This window comes from Apaloderma vittatum, unplaced genomic scaffold (assembly GCF_000703405.1).
Source record: "Apaloderma vittatum isolate BGI_N311 unplaced genomic scaffold, ASM70340v1 scaffold5750, whole genome shotgun sequence".
In the NCBI taxonomy this organism is placed as follows: domain Eukaryota; kingdom Metazoa; phylum Chordata; class Aves; order Trogoniformes; family Trogonidae; genus Apaloderma; species Apaloderma vittatum.
In genome coordinates this window covers 16942-39206 of record NW_009692789.1, presented here as the reverse complement: position 1 = coordinate 39206, position 22265 = coordinate 16942, and the positions used below count along the sequence as shown (strand labels likewise).

Below are 22265 nucleotides of genomic sequence, written 5' to 3'. Positions count from 1 at the left end.
AGCCTGTCCCAGCGCTCTGTCCCCCTCACAGCAAAGAAATTTTTCCTAATATTTCTGCGGACCCTTCTATGTTCCAGCTTGTAGCCATTACCCCTTAATTTTAAAGTCTTAAAATTTTCTCGTAGTGTTAAATCAAACTATGTAGACATAAAAAGGCTTTCAAATAACTGCATTTGCTCCAGAACCCGATAACGACAGGCTGACTTTATTATTTTTGTTAACCATTTCCTTGTATAATCTTTTCTAACTTTAGTCCTACAGAGCCACAGCGTGATGCTTGCAAAATCTTGACTCTAGGACAAAAAGCTCCAAAAAAATGTGGGATGGGAATAAAAGCCGAGAAACATAGATGCCTTTTAAAAGTCCTCTTTTTTTAAAATTTATTTTGGTTAGTTTGGTTTGGAGCCCTGCTGCTGACAGAGGCAGGTAAGGAGCGTCTGGGAGTGCTGCATGACTGCGCCGAGGAGCCAGAGAGCTGCCCACAAACGCCAACAACGGAGGCAAAGGCAAATGCACGAGATGTTCTCTGCAAAATTGCCAAACTGGACTAGAACAAGAGAGCTGTGGGAAGATGGAGAACACCCGTCATTTCTGATCCCTTTTGGAGGGACTCCAAATTTGCCACATGGCAACCTAAAAATCTGCCTTGACTCATTCAGGCCTTCATCAGCAAATACTTTGTTCAAGGTCAAACAAGGAATCCGACAGAGATGCTTTTCCTGCTGCTTTCCTAAAACTATCTTCTCTAAAATTACAAACTGAGTTTGATGGGGAGAGTTGAAACATCATCTCAGACAGCCTTTCCTGCTCTTCTACATCTCTTGACATAGAAGAGCTAATTCCCACTGTCCTTCATTTACTTGCACGGAGATCAATCACCCGCCACCTCACAGATCTGCTGCCTCCTGCAGACAGACAACCCAAACTGACGGCTGAAGCCACCTGAAGCATGAAAAGTAGAACAGAACAGAACAGGCAATGCCTGCTCAGGAGAGATGTTCCTCCTCTCTCCAAGTCACAGGGAGGGTGTCCCAGCACCTTGGGCTGGGAGAGAAGCCATAGGGAAGGAGGGAAGTAGCCAGGGACAGTTTCTCTACCCAGCCCGTGGTGAGTTCTCTGTAGGATTCTGAGCACCCCTGGGCCAGTCTGTGCTGCGCTCCTCCCTTCACTCCTCCCCAACTTTATGACAGAGAGAGCTCTGGCTGGGTGGATTTTGTTGTTTTTCTTGTGGGAGAATGAACTGATGCTTCTAAAGGTGCTTCTAAAATCATGAATTAACAGCTTCTGCCTGACTGTGGTCTTAACTCTGCCCAAAGGAACTGGCGCACAGCAACAAGATGGAAAAAAGGCAGTTTTTTCCCTTGGACGTTTACAAATAGCACTTCTGCTCACAGTTTTCTGTGGCTGACATAATCTCTGCAGTCCACCACAAAGCTCAGAGCAGAGAGGATCTCCAAGAGCTGCACTCTCAGGGGATACTGAGAGGACTTGTGAGTTTAGGCAAAAGCAAGTAACTTTAGAATGGAGCCTGCCAAGTTTATAAAGAGCATTTTACAGCGCATTTGGAAACAGCTGGCTTTGGAAACAGAGAAGGCCACTGCCAGTCCTATATTTCTCATTAAATGCAAAGCAGAACTCCTTGTTTTATCTTCTTTTATAGCTATATGAGCATTCAGACCTCCGGCACTTTCTTCAACATGCACAGTGAATCTCAGGTCTCCCTCCCAAACCCCTTCAGCGAGGAGGAAGAAGAATCTCTCATTTCTGCAGAACACGTCAATTCAATGAGGTCTTTGGTCTCCCAAGGAGAAGGTGAAGAGCAGCAGCAGTGGTGCTGCAGGGCCATGACTGCTCCCCACCCAGCACTGGTACTGCTGCTCACAAATACCCTGCACAATGTAGGCTGTACAGAACTACATATTACGAAAGAAAAAAAAGATTCTTTGGAAATAATCTGGTCAGGATGACCTCTGTGACTCTGCTGATATCTCTGAGGAAGTTGTAGAAGTTAAAAACATGGAGGAACGCTGCTATGTCCCACAAACTTGTCCAAAACCTTTCATCTGTCCACAACCTAGGTAAACCTGCGCAACGAACCCAGATGATTGATTGGGCACCTTGGGCTGCAGCTGCAAGCTCTGCCCAGCATCACTACCCAGCCGTGAATGCCACCGATGTTTCAACGTCATAACATCTGGAGTAAATGAAACAAACTAGAATAATCCTCTTCCAGGATGCCCAGAATGTGCTGCTTGCTAGTCAAGAGAGTGTTTGAATTAAAGGTTGATTCCTTCAGACTTAATTCTTTTCCCGTTTGAGCAGCTGACTCTTCAGTAAGAGCGGAATGTGGATGGTGCCATACTGCATCAAACCACACAGTGAGCAAGAGGCTGGGGGTGTGTAGGCAAACTTTTTGTTCTTTTAATAAAGCAGCCATCTGCAACAAAACAAATGCAGAAGAACAAATGCAGAAGTGCATAGAGGAAAGAAATTTATTAACCTGATTTCAGGACCAACGAATGTGCTTTCAAATCTAAGATGAATGCAAAGTGGTTATGACCAACTATGCATGGACCTGGGCACCTGGAGCATAGAAAAGAATGAATTTATTTCTAAAGCTTGCCTTGGATCCCCTTTGTGAGATATCATGGAAGGAAAGGCACTACCCAGCACAACAGTTGTTTCCAAGGTAAATTCTGGCCCACAGAAATTAAAAGGAATTTGATGTTTCTGAGCACCCAGAGCTATGCCAAACAGGAAAACATTCTCCATCTGAGCCCACCCTTTGGAGACTCCTGCTAAGGAGAAAATTCAGCAGCGTGACTGCTGTGGGTTCTCAAGAGCTGCCTGATAAAAGCTAAGGTCTGCAATTTGGTTTCTCCAGCAGACTCCAGCATCTCTCCTGGGCAGCATGACAGGGAGGAGAACACAGGAGGTGTTTTTCCAATGCAGCAGCTGCCAGGAGGGTGCTGCCAGGACGGTGCTGCCAGGACAGCTGCTCAGCAAACCGCTTCTCGTATCGCATCCTGACACGTTAACCCAGAGCTGAACTGGAAAACTTGAGCCCGAGAGTGCAGAGTAGGTGGAAAGGGTAGAACTGGGGTCAAATACAGGTTAGGTCTCAGCTGGCAGCTCTCCTCTGGGCACTGAGGTGACAGCTAAGCAGGACTCATGGCTGAGATGGGCCCAACCAGCCTGCTTCAGTCTCAGGGGGAGGATGTCTCAGTAGTGTGTGAAGTTACACTTCAGTTCTCACACAGTAATTTTATTAAAATAGCTATTTTAACATCACTAAATCCCTAGGGAACTATCAGCTTTACAGGATCTCTACATAATTAAGGCATGCATCCATTTTACCCTTTTTTATTTTTCAAGCTTATTGATGGCATACGTATACAACCACTTTCTTGTCTTTGACGGGAGAAGGACAGAGGATACATGTAATTAAAACAAGATCTAGCCTGTCCTGCTAGTTAATGTTTTAACAGATCAGCAAGTCAAAGTGTTAGCTCCTGTTTAACAGCACCAGTGTGTAGTAACTGGAGTTGCTCCTGTGGAGGTACAAAACGAACAGTATGGCTTCTCAGCTGTGTGTGAAAGTCACCACATGTTCCTACAACGTTACAGCATTTCAGGAGCAGACGCCTGATAACAAGTATAAACGTGGGGAGGAGTGGCTGGAGAGCAGCCCTGCAGAAAGAGATCTGGGGGTGCAAGTATGGCAGGTTCTCAACAGGAGCCAGCAGTATGCTCTGGTAGGCAAGAAGGCAAACCGCATCCTGGAGTGCACCAAACACAGCATGACCAGGCAGTCACAAGAGGGGACTGTCTTGCTGTGTTTGGCGCTGGTGCGACCTCACCTTGAGCCCTGTGTGCAGTTCTGGCCCCCACCATTTAAGAAAAATGTGAAGGTCCTGGAATGTATCCAGAGGAGGGCAACAAAGCTGGTGAAAGGGCTGGAAAAAATGTCCTGTGAAGAGTGGGTAAGGACTTTGGATTTGTCTAGGTTGGAGAAAAGCAGGCTGAGGGGTGGTATCACAGCTCTCTACAGCTTTATGAAGAAGGAAGGTGGTGAGGGAGGTGCTGAGCTCTTCTCCCTGGTATCCAGAGATAGAACAAATAGAAATCGTTCAAAGCTGCACCAGGGGAGGTTTAGACTGGACTTTAGGAAGCATTTCTTTACCAAGAGGGTGGTCAGACTCTGGAACAGGCTTTCTAGAGAGGTGGTCAATGCCCCAAGCCTGGCAGTGTTTCAGAAGCATTTAGGCAACACCCTTTAACAAGATGCTTTCACTTTTGGTCAGCCCTGAACTGGTCAGGCAGTTGGACTAGATGATCACTGTAGGTCCCGTTCCAACTGAAATACTGTGGCCCACTCTATTTTTGCACCCGCGACGAGCAAAGTGGGAGCTGAGGTGCAGCTCCCAGCCCTGTGCCAGGCTGGCTCTGTCTCCATTTTGCAGGATCTGTACCTAAAGCAGGGCAAGGCCCACGCTGGCCTGGAGCCATCCCCCCTGCTGAAAAATCAACCTCAAAGGCTGGGATTGCTTTCTTTTTCTCTTAAATGTGGCAGTTAGGGTTTGTCTCCTGCTTTTCAAGCTTACCAGCTGCTTTCAAGGCCATATTAATCAGAGGAAGCCTTGATAACAAAGATGCAGCAAGGGGCACGTTGCCCAGTCAAGGAGCAGCCCAGGTCAGGCTGCGTGGTCTCTGCCAGCAGGAGCTGGGGGCTTGGTGCTGGGCTTCCAAGTTGCAGCAAGAGGGAGATACGAGTGCTTCAAGGCCACAGTGCAGGGTTCCTGCGTAGGGTAGGACTCCTCGTTTATTTCTGAGAGGCTGCAGTGACCCCAAGCGGGATCAGACATCAGGGAGGCAGGCATAGGCCCAGGCAGATCCCACCAGGATTTGCTCTGCACTGGGAGCTGCCTGCCCTAACACATGTGGCAAAGACATCAGCAAAACCATTCCTCACTGCAGACCAGTGAGCCTATTTGTCAGAAACTACAAAAAAGTGGTGTGCAAACTGCCCCTTTAGCCTCTGTTCTCCAAAAGAAAACCTCAAGCACAGCTGAGACTCCTCTGCTCCAGTATTTGCAGCCTCAGTAAGGGCCTTTTAAAGACACGTGTGGTGGTGAGAAAATCACAGGAGTAAAACCAGTGACAAGCCTGAACACCACATTTTTTTGCCAAGAGCCCTATTGCAAACAACAGAGACCAAGTCTCCCTGCAGCAAAGCGCAAGGAGTTGGGTTTGCTCGGTGGAGCTCTGCCTCCACCACCTCCACAGACCCCTCCAAACTCCATTTCTCAGGGCAGGAATTCCAGCTTGTTCAGGCTTAAACCACTGCAGCTTTCTGCCTTCGTGCTGCTCCTCACAGCCTCCACCCACCACGGGTACAACCCTTCCTTGCTCAGCATCTCTTATCTTTCAGAGCAGCAGCCAGACATTCACTGTAAAAGCTGTTAAGCAGCGTCATTTCCCCAAGAAGTTTAATCACCACTCTGGAAGCACGCAAGGGGCTGGGAGCACACAGGGAGAGCGTCACGCAGCGAAGGGACAACACAGCACTGCCTCCCGAGTGGGCAATGCTCCTGGAGCCAAAGTTAAGCCTTAAAAACATTCCCCAAGAAATTATGATCCACCCACTGAAGGCCAAACCACCAGAGCTGTTGGAGCACCTCAGGAAAAAAGTCTCTTGTATTTGAAGCCAAGGTGCTTTCATCTAACTGTGAAAACTCTCAGCGACGTTGCTATTATGGGGTTACACGGAAGTCGCAGCTTTGTAACTACAGTCTAGATGCTATGTACTGTTAATGCATTTCAATCCCACATTAATTTATTGAAATAATTCTTCCCTTGAAAACATTTGCAATTCTGTATATGAAAAAAATTTGGGCTGGGGGAACAACTCTAACCGCTTGAGCTAAAATAACTGGTAGCCCAAGTTCTGAAGTGACACCTTTTATAGTTTAACCATAAATCTGGTTAAAATATCACCCTAGCAGTCTGCTATTTTTTTTACGGCGAAGATTTTGCTTTAAAATGCCTCCTAACTAGAATAACTTTCAACTAATAGATTAAACTGAGGACATGCTTGCAAGAAAAACAGCTTCTGGATTTATGGAGCTTTGTTTTGTCTCAGCTACTTGTTATCAGAACTTGTTTCCTGCAGTCTTTGTAAACTCAGTTAAAACACCTGGAGTCTCAAAGACAACCTGCAGGACACTCAAATATGTAAGGACAGCAAGTAATTTAAACTTATTTTAAAGAAAAAAAACAAACAACTCACAAACAAAACAAAACCTTACCTTGATTCAGCTCTTTACCTGAGCATTTGCACGGCCCAAAAAACTCTCCCTTCTTTTCTATATTAAGAAAAGCCTTAACATGATCAATATTTGTTGTCTGGTACGTCGCAAAGTCCATTGCTGTCATCTGGGATGGCTTTTTGGATAGTTAAAAAGCTGTGTTCCTATTTAGCACTGGCTAACATTGCTATGCCAGATCTATGGATCAGTTCAGAATTGCTATTTTTCTCCATAGAATTCAGTTTCTCTCATGCTTGTCCCACAGGCAGGTTTATCAGGAACAATCTACAGGCACTGCAGGATGTGGAGTCAGTGTAGTCAGTTTACTGACATAAATGGACAACCAAATATTCTGTAAATCTACAAACAGTCCCAAAGCAGCAGGTGGATATAACATCTGGCTACCAGAAAGCTAGACTGAATACCTGAAAAATGAAACTTAAAACTGCACTTATAAATACACACAGGGATTTCTTTGAAAAGAACAAATGTCACTGGTCAGGGGGTTCCTTTTGCTAGTAGTGTTTTCCCATAGAATTTAATTATTTAGGAGAAAGGCTTAAAACATGGTGTACTTTGGTGCATATAATTGGAAATAAAATTCTGTCTTCCCATAATCTCAGCCTGGGACTGTCAGCTCAAAACTATCTGGCACTAGTTCACATATTTTGTTCTCTCTGCCCTGTGGGGAGACCTCCCTCCACCACTGCCTTTTAATTTCAAGTGGTTAAGCTCCCAAGTCGGAGTGGGCAAAGCTTTGCCCACCAGTCCCTTCACACAAACCCCAGCAGATACTCCTCTGCTGCTTCTAGGCATGGGAATGCTGAGAACTTGAATGCAGCCTAATAGCTCGCATCATAGCCAGCCTTTTTCAGACACACTTGAACCACCTTCTCTATTTCAAAACATCAGTTTAGTTATGAGATTGAAATACAAAATCTTTCCAACCGAGTAGCAGCAGCAGCAGCAGCAGCAACATTTAAAGATTGCCAGTTTTCACTCCAGTGGATGAGTTCTGTATTTTGGAAGCAGACGCTGCACAGCCATCTGTCAGACACATGTGGGTCAGAGAAGTACTGATAACAGCACCAAGACCCAAACCCATGGGTTAAAGGCTGAAGCCTTTAGATTAGTTCTAATAGCAAGAGCTTTGAAAGAAACTCATTCCTTCATGAGGAAAGAAGTGTTTCAATAGGGACAATGGGCAGCCTTAAAAGCCAGCACAGCAGGGTGCAATACATCCACCAAAAGATTTTTAAAATTAGTTTAAAAGTTCCTTCAGCTGCACAGGTTGCTGACAGAACTCTGCAAAGAGAGTGAGTCAGCACAGCAGAAGTCTACTTTTCAAGGAAGCACCTCCTCACAGAGAGGGTGCTCAGGCACTGGGATGCGCTGCCCAGGGCAGTGGTGGAGTCACCGTCCCTGGAGGTGTTTAAGGAGAGGCTGGATGTGGCACTTAGTGCCCTGGTCTGGCCGATGTGGTGGTGTTGGGTCATAGGCTGGACTTGATGATCTCAGAGGTCTTTTCCAGCCTCAACAATTCTGTGATTCTTGCAGGAAGGCAGGAAATCAACCTGAGCCCAATAACAATTTGAGAATACTGATCCATAAGGACAAATGGTTAAACAACAGAGGAATTCCCAAGGATGAAAATTTTATACAATTTCAAGAGCCTTCAGTCACCATTGGCAAAATTATCTCCAGACAGCCAACTCGGAAAGTTTAATGTGAGGTTATTTCGTTTTCTGGATCAGCCTCTCCAGTTTCACAGTACACAGTTCAAGCTTCTACCTCACCTGCCTTTACAGTAATACAAATAAGAGTCTATCATTGTAGAGGTGTCTATAAGTACAAGCTCCATGATGGGTGAAAAAAGTGCTTTCTCCCACTAAATTTTTATTTTGGGACAGAACAAGTGTAGTTCCTTATGACTGTAAGAAATGAAGCATTGTTTTAAGTAATTACTTGTTATTTATATGAACAGGAAAAAACCCCAAACTCTTCTCTCTCTCCTATGACTTAGAAGAAATCAAATCCACAAAATAAATACAGAAGGGTTTGTTTTGGTTTGGTTTTAAGTTAGCAACACGAGTGTGTGCAGAAACAAGACCACATGCAGAAATAGCCAAGTAAATCTGAATTCAAGAGGTCTGGCCAGCAGCTACAGTGGAGAGGAATAAAGTTTAAGATTATACAACATCCAGTAGAAGATTTTTTAATCCAGTTTATTAAATATTGCTTTTTGGGGACATGTTTACAACAAGCCCAAATAAATTGTTTAAGGATTCAAAGCAGTCATATTAAAATACAGCTTCAATATAAAGTTTGTCACAGTTTTACAGTATTCAAAAATGACAGACCTGCCTTAAAAAAAGACTATTACACCAAAACATAAGAAAAAACAGAAAAAAACCAAACAAGTTCAGCATTTTCATAATCTTTATAGTATAAAACAGAATATTAAATCTATTACCAGCAAGCTGATACTTCGATCTATTACCTAGTCTGAAGTGTCTCCCGTTAAAACACACTATACAACAGCACTATACAAAAAGTTGTGGTGATACTCATTTGATGAAAGTGCATCCCTGAAAGTTTGCCAGTTTATTATAGTTAGCTCTTACATAAAAAAAAAAAAAAAGGTAAAATCAAAACGTCCTCTTTTAACCGAAGGCTTTACTAGATTTTTTTTTTGAGGGGGGGTGGGGGATTTTTTTTTTGGCGGTTTTGTCTCGCTTTTCAGCCTTCCTTTTAAAAGTGTCTAGGGACGCCCCCCAGGGGGCAGCGTAAGATTAACCATCAAATCACGAACGGCTGCAAATATTGTGCATTCACCTGGAAACAGGGAAAAGAGACAGGTTAGCATCGCCCCACGCACCCCACCCCGCGCCCACAGCTATGCCATCCCGTTACGGGCCAACGCGCGGCTTGAGCGCCAACTCGCAAATCCCGAGCCGCCTCTCCGAGGGCCTGGGGATTTGCCATCGTTTTTAACTGGAGCACCAGCGGCTTTCCCGGCAAGACCATTCTTGTGGGTCACAGAATCTCGAGAAGCTCTTAACTTTTAATTGCTCTTGGATGTCACACTGAATCTCTACTAGAATTTATTGGATGTGGCGCCGCAATCCCAATTTTTCTGTGCTTTATTAATTAAAAGCGCTACACCTTACAAAGAAAAAAACCGAACCCACCCTTTTCAAGTTCTGTTTGCATTAATTAAAGAGCGGAAACCAAACATTTCTAAAGATTCAAGTCTGAAACAGCTGGAAGATGCTTTCTGCCCTAAGCTTAGTTTTTGCAACATTTCTAATTCCAAGACTGGGCAAAAGTCAGAAATCTGTTCCTTTCAACTGAATTGCTCTGGCTCTAGCCTTGACATATAAACTGCAAAATAAAATACAGAGCAAACAGACTTTTGTTTCAAACACGGTATCTAATACAGAGAGGGAAAAACCAGGCACAGCTGTCTCAAGTTTTGAACACCAGCATTTTTTGGCAAAAACACACACACGAAGTCTGAAATAGCTTAAAAAAATTTAAAATCAATAGAATCAAAAGGGTTTAGATAGAACAATAAAAGGTGAAGTACTAGGCAGCTGTGACTTTCATCTACTACTTCCTGGTAAGAGAACACAATTAAACAGCCACTATCATCCCCTGGTCACCAGAGATTGAATTTTTCCTGCGTATTTCAATAAACATAATTAGAAGACATTGAGTTTTGTTGCTGAAGGAGCAACAGTGCGAGCAAAGAGATGAGAGCAGAGCCTGTTGTGATGCGTTAATCCTAACTGCCAAGGATTCCCAAGATAATTTTGGGCAAGCCGTTATCCTATCAAAGCTACAAATCTGGGCTAAATGCCATCCGCTGCATCACTGAGAATCAGACCCTGAAAAATGCTCAGTCATGAAGTGCTTTAAGAAGTATCGTGAGTTGCTTGAGCTCCTCTCTAAGAATCAACCTCCAGCATCTGTAGGGACTTTGGTTTTCTCATCAGATTGATGTCCACTACATAATGCAGGTGGCACACTTACAGCTCAAGTTTAACCCCAATTATTCCAGGGCATCAATTACGTCTCAGTTCATATAATTATCTTCCCAAAATGAAAGGATTTTTCCCATGGAGGCACAGGTAAAGTGATCTCAGAAAGACAGCATACTCACAACGAGTCAACATTTTACGGTTAAACACAGCAGAATGTGTTTTCCCACAAATCTGAAAAGAAAACTCTTCCAAAAGAACTTACTTTCCAGGCACTACCATTTTATTAAGAGGAAAAATAAGCTGAATACAAAATACTTTCTCACAAAGAGAGAAAGGTAAGAAAAAGATACAGCCAAAACAAGGCAACACTGATTATGGGTTACAGTGAAAGTGCCAGTAATGTCATACGTGCATGATGGGAAGCCCTGGTCCTTTCTGAGCGGAACAGCGAAAAATTCACTTAACTAGGCAAATGGCAACTAGTGCAGCAGAAGGGCTAACACAGGTAGGAAAATCCTGGGCACAGCACAATAGCATCAGAACAGAAAGAATATGCATCTGGGATCTCCCATGTACTACTGTTGTAGAAGTCTCCCAACTATCTACTTTCATCTGTTGGCTCTCCTATCCCCTTTCGATGGCAAAGAAAAGAAAGTATCTTGTTCTCTTTTATCAGGTATAATCAAGTAGGTCTTGACAGTAACAACACACACAAAATTGCATTTTGAGTGCCCTCAGGGAAAATCCTGCTTTGGCTGGGCAGTGGAAATAAACAAACAAACAAATCCATACAGACTCATTCTTTCTTTTTGAAGTCAGAGACTACTAGAAATGTCCTTTGCTCAGCTAGCTACGTATTTCTTTGCCTGAATCGGGTCCTACTTGGGGCCACAAGCTCTTTTTACATGCATTTTTTCCTTGCCTATACCCTGCTCCCTGTACCGCATTCCCAAACGACTTCAAAACTTGTGTGACAAACAAAAATTGTTTATCCTCTTCTACCTAATGATGAGCAGATCATATCCCATGTGGGGTACTCAAAAGAAGCTTTGACAATCACTCCCTAAGCTGCTGTATTTTGTGAAGGGTTTACCTTAAAATACACTTAGTGCAATAACAAACAGCAAAACAAGTAACTACCCTTCCTCACCCTGGGGGAACTCAGTGGGGAAGCACCTCCCAAAAGAAATACCTGAAGTTCAGTTAACATATCGTGAAATAAATGTGCTATACAAACAACAGTTCTGTGCCACATGCAGAACTCCTACAGGTAACCTCAAGGTTATTCTCTCAAGCCTACTGTCTCTCCTATTTACTTACCCTATTACTATATGTTCAACAGAAAATGATTGCTACTTTAAACCTCACCACCATTTTCAGAAGTGTATGCACATCCACACCAATTTAAGATAAACACTGCTCATGTGCTAGCAATCAAAATAACCTATCGAGAACAGTTAAAAGTACTGCATAACATCGAGATGCATAACTATACAGAACAGACGTAGAATTCAACCTCTGGTTTCACAACTTCAATCGATTCACTGGGTTATTGGAAAAAGGCTTTGTTCTTCAGGATGTAACTACAGCAGAACTGAAAGTTATTGTTCTTTTGAGCCATCTGTGTATCGGGACCCCAAACCACTGCTTACAGACAACATGCTGCCCAAAGAACCCGCTGTTGTTCAAGATTTCAGATACTAAAAAATAAAAAAGCATGACAAACAAGAGGGAAAGCAAAGCACAACGTTGCTCACAGTGCACTACCTACAGGCTACTGAACATTCAGAACAACCTATTTAGCTCAAGCACTTCACAGCATGTTTGGGGGACAGAACTGTACGCCCCTCTGTTAGTGTACACACTGACAAAGGAGAATGCAACCACTCCAACTACTTCTTAATCATTCACAGCACGTGGACAAGTTCCAAGAACTATTTTCACATCCCTTTATATTCTAACATTAGGCTCAGTAACTTCATAATTAACCACAAAAACTGACACTTGACCATAGCATACTTCTTGTGACTCATTCTGGGCCCATTTGCTAAAAAGCAGGACTCCTACTGCACGGCAGGAGCCAGGCCAACAAGAGCTGGCTTCTGTCACTTGGGCAGAACGGTAAAATCCAGCCTGAATCATCACAGTAACTTTCTGCTGTGTTACCAGTACTTGCTACTAATCACATCTTGCCTGTCACATCAGGAGGTTGTAATCAGTAAAGAAGTATGATAGAAATAAGAGAACTGAGACTTAAGAGAGGTTTAGTTTTACACTGGAGATTTGTCACAGGTGTCTGGGTGAAGAGAATATATCTACTGGACATGTACAGTACCTGGTCGTGGTGAATTCAGTTCAGCAAACCTCTTTAGAATATTGCTAACCATCATTGGAGCAGCAACAGAAGAGTTCTGCTGCCTGGGAATGTCAGCCTGTTGCGTTGTACCCGAAGCCATATCATAAATAATTGGGACAATAATACTAACAGCCTCCTGTGGAACTGTTGTTTTCTGTGTTAGCTGGAGCTGCCAGAAAAAAAAACAAAAGGTGCGTTAAACTGAATGACCACAGACTTCAGCTCAACTTTGGATGCAGTTAAACACTCTAGGCCTACTGACAGCACACACTTCCACCCCCTCAGTTTTGAGACATAGATTCTGTAATAGAGAAGTTGTCAGTCAGGTGTACGCTATTTTCTTCCCAAAAGCACTCTATGGTGAGCATTGCCTCAGGGACAACACCCATGTAGATTTGTTCTAAACACCTCCTTCCTGCTGTCTTTTCCCAGCACCACTACTGTGTGCATCACCAGATCTAGGTGGTCAGTGCCCCAGAGAAAAGCAAAGCACCCAGAAGTCGAGCATTCAAAGACACCCGCAGCTCAGAGGGAACTGAACCTCCTATACTGACATCTCTCCAAGAACACAGATCGTGAAGGGTTGCTGTGCTGTTGTAAGAGGGAGAACAGGAATACTCATTGCAAGAGAAATGCACGCAAATTTAGGCTTCCGAACAGCAGAATGTTTTTATCTATTACCGTTGTCAGATACAGCATGCTAAGGCTTTGTTGCTAACAAAATAATAATAATTTCAAAAGACGCACAGCCCACAAAATTTTAAAACAGATAGCTCTACTTACAAAAAACAACATTTTGGATTTCAGCACAACAGCAGGTGTTCCAGGAGGCGCAATTGGTGGTGCGCTGGGAGGAATTGTTAAACAAAACTGCACGTTCCATTTCAACTGACTTGCCTGATCAGGGAACTGTTTAGAAAGAGGAGCACAGAGACAAAACAGCAAAGGTCTCACATCAGTGTCACACATGGCTATGAATGAAGCATTACAAAGCAGAATGTGCCCCTCTAGCTAAACTTGCAGATGTTGCTGGGTTTTGCATAAGTCAGAATAAATTTTCAAGAACTGAGTACAGGGTAAACAAGAATACAATCAGAACAATTCCAGCCACGCCATGCATGTGTCTAGTGCAGTAACGTGCCTGCTGTTTCTCAAGATGGTCAGTTTAAAGAGGAAAATTTGGGAGTTTCCAGGAGAGCTAGTCGTAAAATGAACGCTTCTTTATTAACACTAACTAGCCTATGTAAACACACTTAGAGTAATCTACATTTGCAGATAAAGATACAGCACCTTTTATAATAAAAATACAATAACTAGTGAACTAAACAGAACAGTTAACTTACCAGCTCAAGTTTCATGATGTGTACGCAGTCCCTGAGTATATGTGTCGGAGCCCCTAGTAATTTTGTGAAGGCTATTAAGGTGTTCGCTTTAAAAGGTGGTCCTGCAACCTAAAGAAAGGCACTATTTAGTACTGCTTATTTAGATAATAGCTATATCATTTCATAACCAGCATGCCTGGCCATTAATTTGATATTTTGCAGCCCTTACACATGCCAATGAAAGTCAGCAGTGCCACTCAAAAACACCAGTAGAGATTAAAAGCAGACCATAAAAATTAGGAGATTAGTGATATGAGTACATACCCTTGTTTCAAAGAACTTTTCCAAAACTTGTAACTCCTCTGATTTCCACTGTCCTGTATTTTCAGGTGTTACTTTCAGTTGCAAGGTCTGGTTGGTCTTGGGATTGAGAGCAACCCTGCACTTCAGTGCCTCCGTCTTAAACATAATTACACCTGGTTCATTGGAGTTTATTAACTGCAGCTGCATAAAAAGAAGTATCAGAATCAATTGGTTGTTCATTAAATAATACAAAGGCACACATGCATTCACTCCCAAGACTGCAGCGCTCAATTTGCCCTCTTTGCAGAAAGTGGCATTTTGTCTTGGTTTGAGCTAAAAACCCAGTCCTGTTTAGTGATTTTTACTTTCCAGCTCAGTCTCTTCTAAAAGGCTGCACTTTCTGAAGTTCTCAGCATGTTTCTGCAGACAGCCTGTGCTACTGGCAGTGATAACACCTGATGTTTACAGTTGCTGCCTGTGACTGGGACGCAGAAAGGCTTTTGCTGAAACTTATTCCTGTAGTGACCAAGGCCACTGCTGGCTCTTGTGTGCCACGCTGGGGGTGCCGGGTAGTAAGAGGGGTCACAAGGAAGTGAAATGTTGCACCTCTGGGGAGGACAGGACAGGTGACCAACGAGAGTATTCCATCCCATATATGTCATATTTAGTATAAATTGAGTGATCGCGAGTGTTTCGGCCCTTATTTCTCGTTTTCCTTCTTTTTCCTTCTTTGCCCTTTTCTGCAGTGGCCAGTGTCCAGGGCAGACTCCACCCGACCTCCTGCTTTTGATCCAGATCCTGAGTTCCTGAATCCAGCTCCCTGTATCCAGCTCCCCGCCGCCCTGAGCCTGGGGCTACCCCAGAGCCTCCTGCTCTGCAGCATCAGTGGTGTTATTGGAGGAAGTTGAGTTTGACGTCAGGCTCATATATAGTTGTATATAGTTCTTTATTTTTATCATTTCAGTATTTTTTCCACAATTGTTTCATTAAAGCTGTTCTAGTTTTTTCTTTTCTAACCCGTAAGTCTCTCTGCCTCACTCCCTTATCCACCTGTTTGGGGGTGGGGGGGGAGGGGAGAAGAGGGAGTTAGAGAGCGTCTGTCCGCATTTGGTGGCCGGCTCAGCCCTAACCTGCAACACATGCGATATTTTTACACAGGTAAAATTGCCTTGGGAATGGAGCTTATGCATGATTTGGCTTCTCCCTGTGTCACTGAATCAATGCCAAAGAAGCAAACAGGCACGCATTGCCTGTCCCAAACTCTAAACCAACAATCACAACTGAGTAGTTCAGTTTATTGCCAACTAATTTCTTGGGTGCTCCTACCAAGTAGTGGCATCCATGGTAACCCTGTGGCTGTTCCACTTAACTCCTAACAGACATGCTAGACTCACAAGAAGCCACGGCATCTGAAAAACCAGTCACAGTCTTGCTATCCTATCGCTTATCAAACTTCACCTGACCAAAGAGGCTTTCCACTTCTGATCTGCGTAGAAAAGAAGCAGAACTAAATGCTTTTTCTAAATTTGACACTTCAAACAGCAAGATTCAGAAATATAGAATCATGGAATCGTTAAGGTTGAAAAAGACCTCTAAGATCATCTAGTCCAATCAGCCACCCAACCTTGCCATGACCACTAAACCACACCCCAAAGCGCCACATCTACACATTTTCTGAAAGTCTCCAGGGATGGTGACTCCACCACTTCTCTGGGCAGCACCATCCTCTCAGGAAAGAATCTAAAATCCAGTCTAAACCTCCCCTGGTGCAACTTGAGGCCACTTCCTCTTGTCCTTTCATTAGTAACTTGGGAGAAGAGACCAACACCCACCTCCCTACCACCTCTTTTCAGGTAGTTGTAAGAGAGCAATGAGGTCTCTTCTCAGCCTCTTCTTCTCCAGAATAAAGAGTCTGACAGCAAATACTTATTATATTTGAAGCATTTCAGTTTGTGCCCAGTTTCAAAGACACGGGGTACAGAAGCACAAAAAAGAACACTTCTGAAGTCACGCTTGCAGATCAATATTAAAACAACCTAACCATACCGTTTCCTGCTGTATAATCCTCTGAAGATGCCTCCTCATAATAACCGATCCAAGGAATCGCTCCAGAGGGGAGCAAAGATAGCTGCCAGCTAGTCCCGGCACAAGCCCAGGAGTAGGAGAGGGCAACAGCAGAATATTCAAGGCACTGTGGGTGAGGATTGTAGGTATGGATGCAGCCCAAGAGCGCTGAGGTAGTTTGCGAGGCGGAGGCATGCTGGTCGGCATTGCCTGGGAACCTATTGATATGGAAAAAAGTACTTGCAGTAAGGAAGGATTTAAGCTGAAACATAAGATACGCGTTCATTCTATTTGTCATTACCATGCAAACAATGAGTTCTCTGGGCCAAAGTTTAATCCTTCTTACTTAAGAATTTTGGCTGCCTACTGATAGGCAATAGACAAAGTCAAAAGAATTAGTTTTGACCCTCCACCCATGCAAAGTCTCAGTAACACTAAAATCCTACTCCTTTTCCTCTTCCCGCAGCATGCCAGCAGATAGCAGGTTTGTACAACAAACTCAATGAGACGTAAAGATGGCTAAATCAGTCGTGCAAGAGTAGCATTACAACTCTATGATGTGAAAAGTTAGTATTTGAGTAGGCAAATCTGCCTATCATTGCTGTCATTCCAAAGAATTTTCTCAGTCACAGAGCTCGATAGTTTAAGACTAGTTTCTGCAGTGCAACAAGAGGTACTGATCCTGTGGACGTATATGCTGTATGATTTAAATTGTTTTCCAATTTGGTTTAGAAGATCTGAACTAGGACAAAATCAAGGCTTCATTTCCTTAGGTATTTCACTACACACGAGCAGTAAGGACTGTTGGGCTGACACACAACACTACCAAAAAGTACAGAACTAGAAATGTTAAACATGAGTGTCTCACAGTCATAACACTGATAAAGAAGCCTACTTGTTCCAGCTCGTGGGGAATGAGAAGCATCTGGGACAGGTGAATGAAGGGAAGGGTTGGCCGGTGACATTCCAGGCATCCGTGCTGCTGGTGATGGACCAGAGACCTGAGGAGATCCCGGCCAGTTCCCTGCACGCTGACTGGGTGACATCATGGTGTAGGGTGAGCTTGGGTCTATGGTACCTACAGATGTTACAAGACTGTTGTTATTTTTTTAAGAGTACAAGGTTTTCTAATCTAGAAATCTAAAAAAAAAAAAAAAAAAAAAAAGGCTTATAAAAATCTGTGAAGCATCAAAGAGTCTGCAAGGTTTTAGACTACATTTTACAACCATTAAAAAAACAAAGGGGGAGGAGAAAAATCAAATTAAAAAAAATAGGGATTCAAGGGTTTTCTACTTGTATTTTTTAAAAAGTAAGATACGTCATGGAGAATCAGCATGTTCAATGTGTAATGGGTTCTAAAAAGCTCTTGCCTAGAGACTTGGACTAGTACTGCTCCTCAGCAAACGAAAGTTCAGCAGACTGTTCTTATCTATTCAGCACTTTGCAGTTCGCTCTGCAAATGTATCTTTGCTTTTGAACTCTGCTATAAAGACTGATCAGAACAAACTTCTTAAACAGTCTGTTGTATATCTAGCTCACTTTCTTCATATTGACAGTTAAACTGGTGTGCCAAAATTACAATCCAAACTGTTCATTTTTTGTCATCTACGGAACGGTTTCCAATGCGCTGTGACTACAACAAACAATTGTTTTGGCAGCTTTAAAAAAACAAAACCAAACAAACCCTTAATAAAGGAAACAGCCAAAAGGCACACTGCTCGTACACAGGTATGTCAAACCAGCGAGACTCTGACAATGTTTCCAAACTCCAAGTACTTGAATTTCTAACCTGTTCCAGTTACTTTTCCAGGAAACTGAAGCAGAGAAAATACATTAACTAATCTAACAAGAGGCAATGCTCATTAAAAGCTGCAGCCATTGTTCTGCTACAAGACCACACGGAATTTCCGCACATTAGTTGATCGACAGTCCATTTAAAAAAATGTTAGGAACACCTCAGTGTGCCATGCAGCTACTTTTCACTACTGTTAAAGAGTTATACCCACAAGTATGAAAACAGCTACTTAAGCCAATTACAAAACACAAATTTTTCTCAATTAACTTTGCTTCTTGAAAGTAAGTTGTCCAGAGCAGAGCTAACGTGCCCTCTCTGTCATTATATATACACCTGCTGGTAAAGAACTCACCATGGGGGCTGGCAAAGTTAGCTGTTTGTCCCATTGTGATCCCAAGAGAGGAAGGTGAAGGGGTTGGGCCAAAGGATGCTGGTGATGGTGCTCTTAAAGCTCCACTAGGTGAGCTTGCAGCATGCAAATTTCCTAATCAAAGACATCACATCATTCAACATACATATCTCCCATTTTGCTTTTTTTTTTTTTCCTTGTCTATCAACTGCCACAGCCATATCTCCTTTGCAGGGAGACAGCAAGAGTTTCTTGAAAATTTGTTTCTGCACTCAAAGGCTTTATTTTGTACATGGACAAGAATGTTGTATTTTCCAGACTGATTCACCACACAAAGAAAACTTCACAAGGTACTTGGCTTGAAGAATGGCATTTTCCCCCTGCCCAGCCCTTGCCCAAATTTAAATATTTTCAGCTGTTGCACTGTAACAGCTGGGAGCAGAAAGCAGAGCTTTGGTGATGAAAAGTTTTTCCGGGTATTTAAAATCAGCAGGTTTTGATCTAAGCAAGTTTCAAACCCTAAGAATGAAAGTCTCAAATATTATACAGCTAAAACCAAGTTTTACTGATTTTATTTTTTAGCTTAAAAATGTACTTTCCACAATATGTGTGGCAGGACTTTGCTTTGCTATTTTTCCATGAAATAGGGTGCATTCTCTTGGCTAGCTTGCACCTAAGCACAGCTGAAATAATAGAAAAAGCATGCAGGTACAAAGAGCTGCGTGTGTATTCCCAGCACACGCCTGGCACACAAACTCTCAGCCACTTTACCTGGTGACTGCGTATGCATCATAGACGGAGATGGCGTCACTGTGTTGTGATAGGAGGTGGGGGGTGAAGTAAGAGGATAAGCTCCCGACGCTCCTGCCTGTTTCGCAAATGGCTGAAATTGTCAACACAAGACAACAAAAATTTTTGATAATTTTGCACAAAGACTGAAGTTAAGTATGAGCAGGAGAACACTAATTAGAGTTCTGTCCCTACCTAATAAAATCATAGAGGTCCATCAAGTAGTTTGATTCTCTGTATCACCTTGTTCAGTGCTCGCTACTTTTTCCAGTGACTTTTCATAGTTTCTCCTCAAGGTGCAATACCTCTGCCCCTCATTCCTTTTTATCTGCCACCCTATAACAGTGAAGCCTCCTGACTCCTCCTCCCATCTTTTATCTTAAACAGTCATTTTCCCCTCCCTCAGCCCTTCTCCTCTTAAGGCAGCAAGTCTCATGTGACCTTCCAAAGCTGCTGTTCACATGCTACGGGCCGTTTACACTGGAATGAGAAATGGCAAAATAAATTAATACATAGGGCCCCAAGCGGAGTTCCACAGCAGAGCAGTTTTATAGTCTTCCTTTCCATTTTTTACTGCTAATCCTTTCAGAATCTAAGTCCTTTGAAACCTACAGTTGTGGAAGGCAATAAATATTTCTTATTTTGCCTGGAGGATACCTGTTGTTGTGGTTGCTGCGGTGGCTGCTGGGGTTGAAGCTGTGATATCAAAGAATCCATCATGTCTCCTCCAATAGGAGAAGGCGGGTTATCGTCTTCGTTTACAGACCGTCTTCGTGCATCCTGATTGCTGTCAACAAACATGTTCAGGAATGTCTGTGGAAAAATCAGTTTTGTTAGCAATTGCCCCGTTTAAATTTCATTCCGTAAATGAGTGCAGTATTTGCTGAGCTTCAACACTGCATCAATTCATAAACAGCTTCCCCCTTTTTCTTCATAAAAAGAAGGTTTCCTGCATCGCCACCAAACAAGAAACCTTGCCCACTAACAAGAAATATCTCTAGCTAATTTAAATATCTACATTCTTCTTTCTTCCTTAAAAGTAAGGAAAAGCATACACCTGGATATTGCTGTTACGGGTCAAATCATCAGTATCCAGAATCTATTGGGCTGTTGCATCACATCAACAACTGCCCTGTTTGGGTAAGAACACCCAGATTGCCTCTTCCATAGTGTTGTCCTATATCCAAAAGAATTTGCGAACCCTCTTGAATTACTTGCTCCTCTACCTTGCCAATTTCATTCTCTTATACTTTCCACTGGTATCTACAATCACTTTCCTCTTCCCATTAGTCTTCCACTTGGAAGACATTTAGGATCACCTGAATGTAGTACCAGGGAATCAGTGTTCAGTTGCAACTGTCAGAATCAAAAATCAGCAAACTATCCTGTTTCACAACCGGTGCTACTATCCAGTACTTCAGCACAACTAGCACTGGTACAAGCTGCCCTCAGCTAAGGTGTTCTCTCAGGGTGCACAGGTTTATTTTTCAGAAAGAGTGAACCAGCACTGCACTCAGAGGCAAAGTCACAGGCTCTGTCCACACAGTGATGGAAACTATTTTAAAAGAGAAGTTTCTGTCTAGAGTCATCTGACATAGGGTACTTCCTCATCTGCAATTTATGAGCACCATCCTGTCACACAACAGTTTTTGAGGGGCAGTTGTTCTTAGCCTTGGAGAATACACCTACCCTGGCCACAAACCTTCAGCAAGTTTAACAGAAGGATGCCTTAAGTAGCCTCTATGTTATTTTATTACATACATAAGGAAAAAAAAAAGACACAACCAACAAACCCTGACACTTGATTCCAGGTTTCTCAAAGGAAATGTTTTAATGCTAAGTAATTAACAAATCTACTGCCAAATCAGAAAATTCATTCTGTGCTCAGAGTTTTGGAAGAACTGCATCTCTTCACAAAAAAAGCTTCAGGAAGTTCTTCACACCAGATCCATACTTCAAGCTAGAAGCTCATTTATTTACAACATGCCAGAAAACACAGAAATGGTCACCTTTAGTCCAGGCGCAGGGTAAAAACCTTCCACTATTTTGCTGTTGTCAAAGAGACTGTACGCCCCATCGCGTATCGCTACAACACCACGACTCCGGCAGTAGATGTCGATGCAGTACATGTTCCTAAAAGCCAGCCTGATGTGCGTGGGGGACTGTGGCAGAATTGAGAAACACTGATAGGCAGTGTTGGTGCGTTGAGTCAGCCCCAGCATGGGCACAGTCGGAAGTTTGTTGATGGCATTTAGCGGAGCCTGAGTGTCAAACAAAACCTGAGAAAGAACAGATATTGAGAGATAAGGTAGCTTCACTCAGTAAAGGCCATGGAAAAGTCACTCAGTGGTCTGTACCAGGACCAGTGTTGTTTTGTATCTTCATCAGTGATACAGATAGTGGAATTGCATGCACCCTCAGCAGGTTTGCAGATGACACCAAGCTGAGTGGCATGGTGACATGCCAGAGGTACGAGATGTCATCTATAGAGACCTGGACAAGCTGGAGAAGTGGGTCCATGTGAACCTCATGAAGTTCAATGAGGCCAAATGTAAGGTCCTGCACCTGGGTCATGGCAATCCTCCTTATCATTACAGGATGGGGGATGATGTACTAGAGAGCAGCCCTGCAGAAAAGAACTTTGGGCCGCTGGCAGACAAAAAGCTGAACATGAGCCAACAGTGCATGCTCACAGCCCAGAAGGCCAATCACATTCTGGGATGCATCAAAAGCAACATGGCCAGCAGGTCGAGGGAGGTAATTCTGCCCCTCTACTCTGCTCTGGTAAAACCCCACCTGGAGTACTGTGTCCAGCTCTGCAGCCTTCAACACAAGAATCATAGAATAGAAAATCATAAAATCATTAAGATTGGAAAAGACCTCTAAGATTATCTAATCCAACTGTCTACCTAACACTAACATGACCCCTAGAAGGACATGGACCTGTTGGAGCAGGTCCAGAGGAGGGCACCTCCCCTGTGAGGACAGGCTGA

General features: G+C 43.3%; 1 protein-coding gene across 1 annotated transcript in view; it reads right to left on the bottom strand.

The window, feature by feature from the left end:
• Positions 1 to 8515: 8515 nt before the first annotated feature.
• The window catches only part of MED14 (mediator complex subunit 14), a gene marked incomplete at its 5' end in the record, with an annotated part of 30452 nt that continues 16702 nt past the window's right edge, over positions 8516 to 22265 (bottom strand). The window contains 11 exons of the mRNA XM_009867872.1: positions 8516 to 9143; positions 12630 to 12819; positions 13434 to 13559; positions 13994 to 14101; positions 14297 to 14476; positions 16322 to 16557; positions 17235 to 17417; positions 18487 to 18618; positions 19255 to 19366; positions 19930 to 20085; positions 21282 to 21551. Coding sequence (XP_009866174.1) covers positions 9070 to 9143; positions 12630 to 12819; positions 13434 to 13559; positions 13994 to 14101; positions 14297 to 14476; positions 16322 to 16557; positions 17235 to 17417; positions 18487 to 18618; positions 19255 to 19366; positions 19930 to 20085; positions 21282 to 21551 — 1767 coding nt within the window. The remainder of the gene's footprint in view (positions 9144 to 12629; positions 12820 to 13433; positions 13560 to 13993; positions 14102 to 14296; positions 14477 to 16321; positions 16558 to 17234; positions 17418 to 18486; positions 18619 to 19254; positions 19367 to 19929; positions 20086 to 21281; positions 21552 to 22265) is intronic.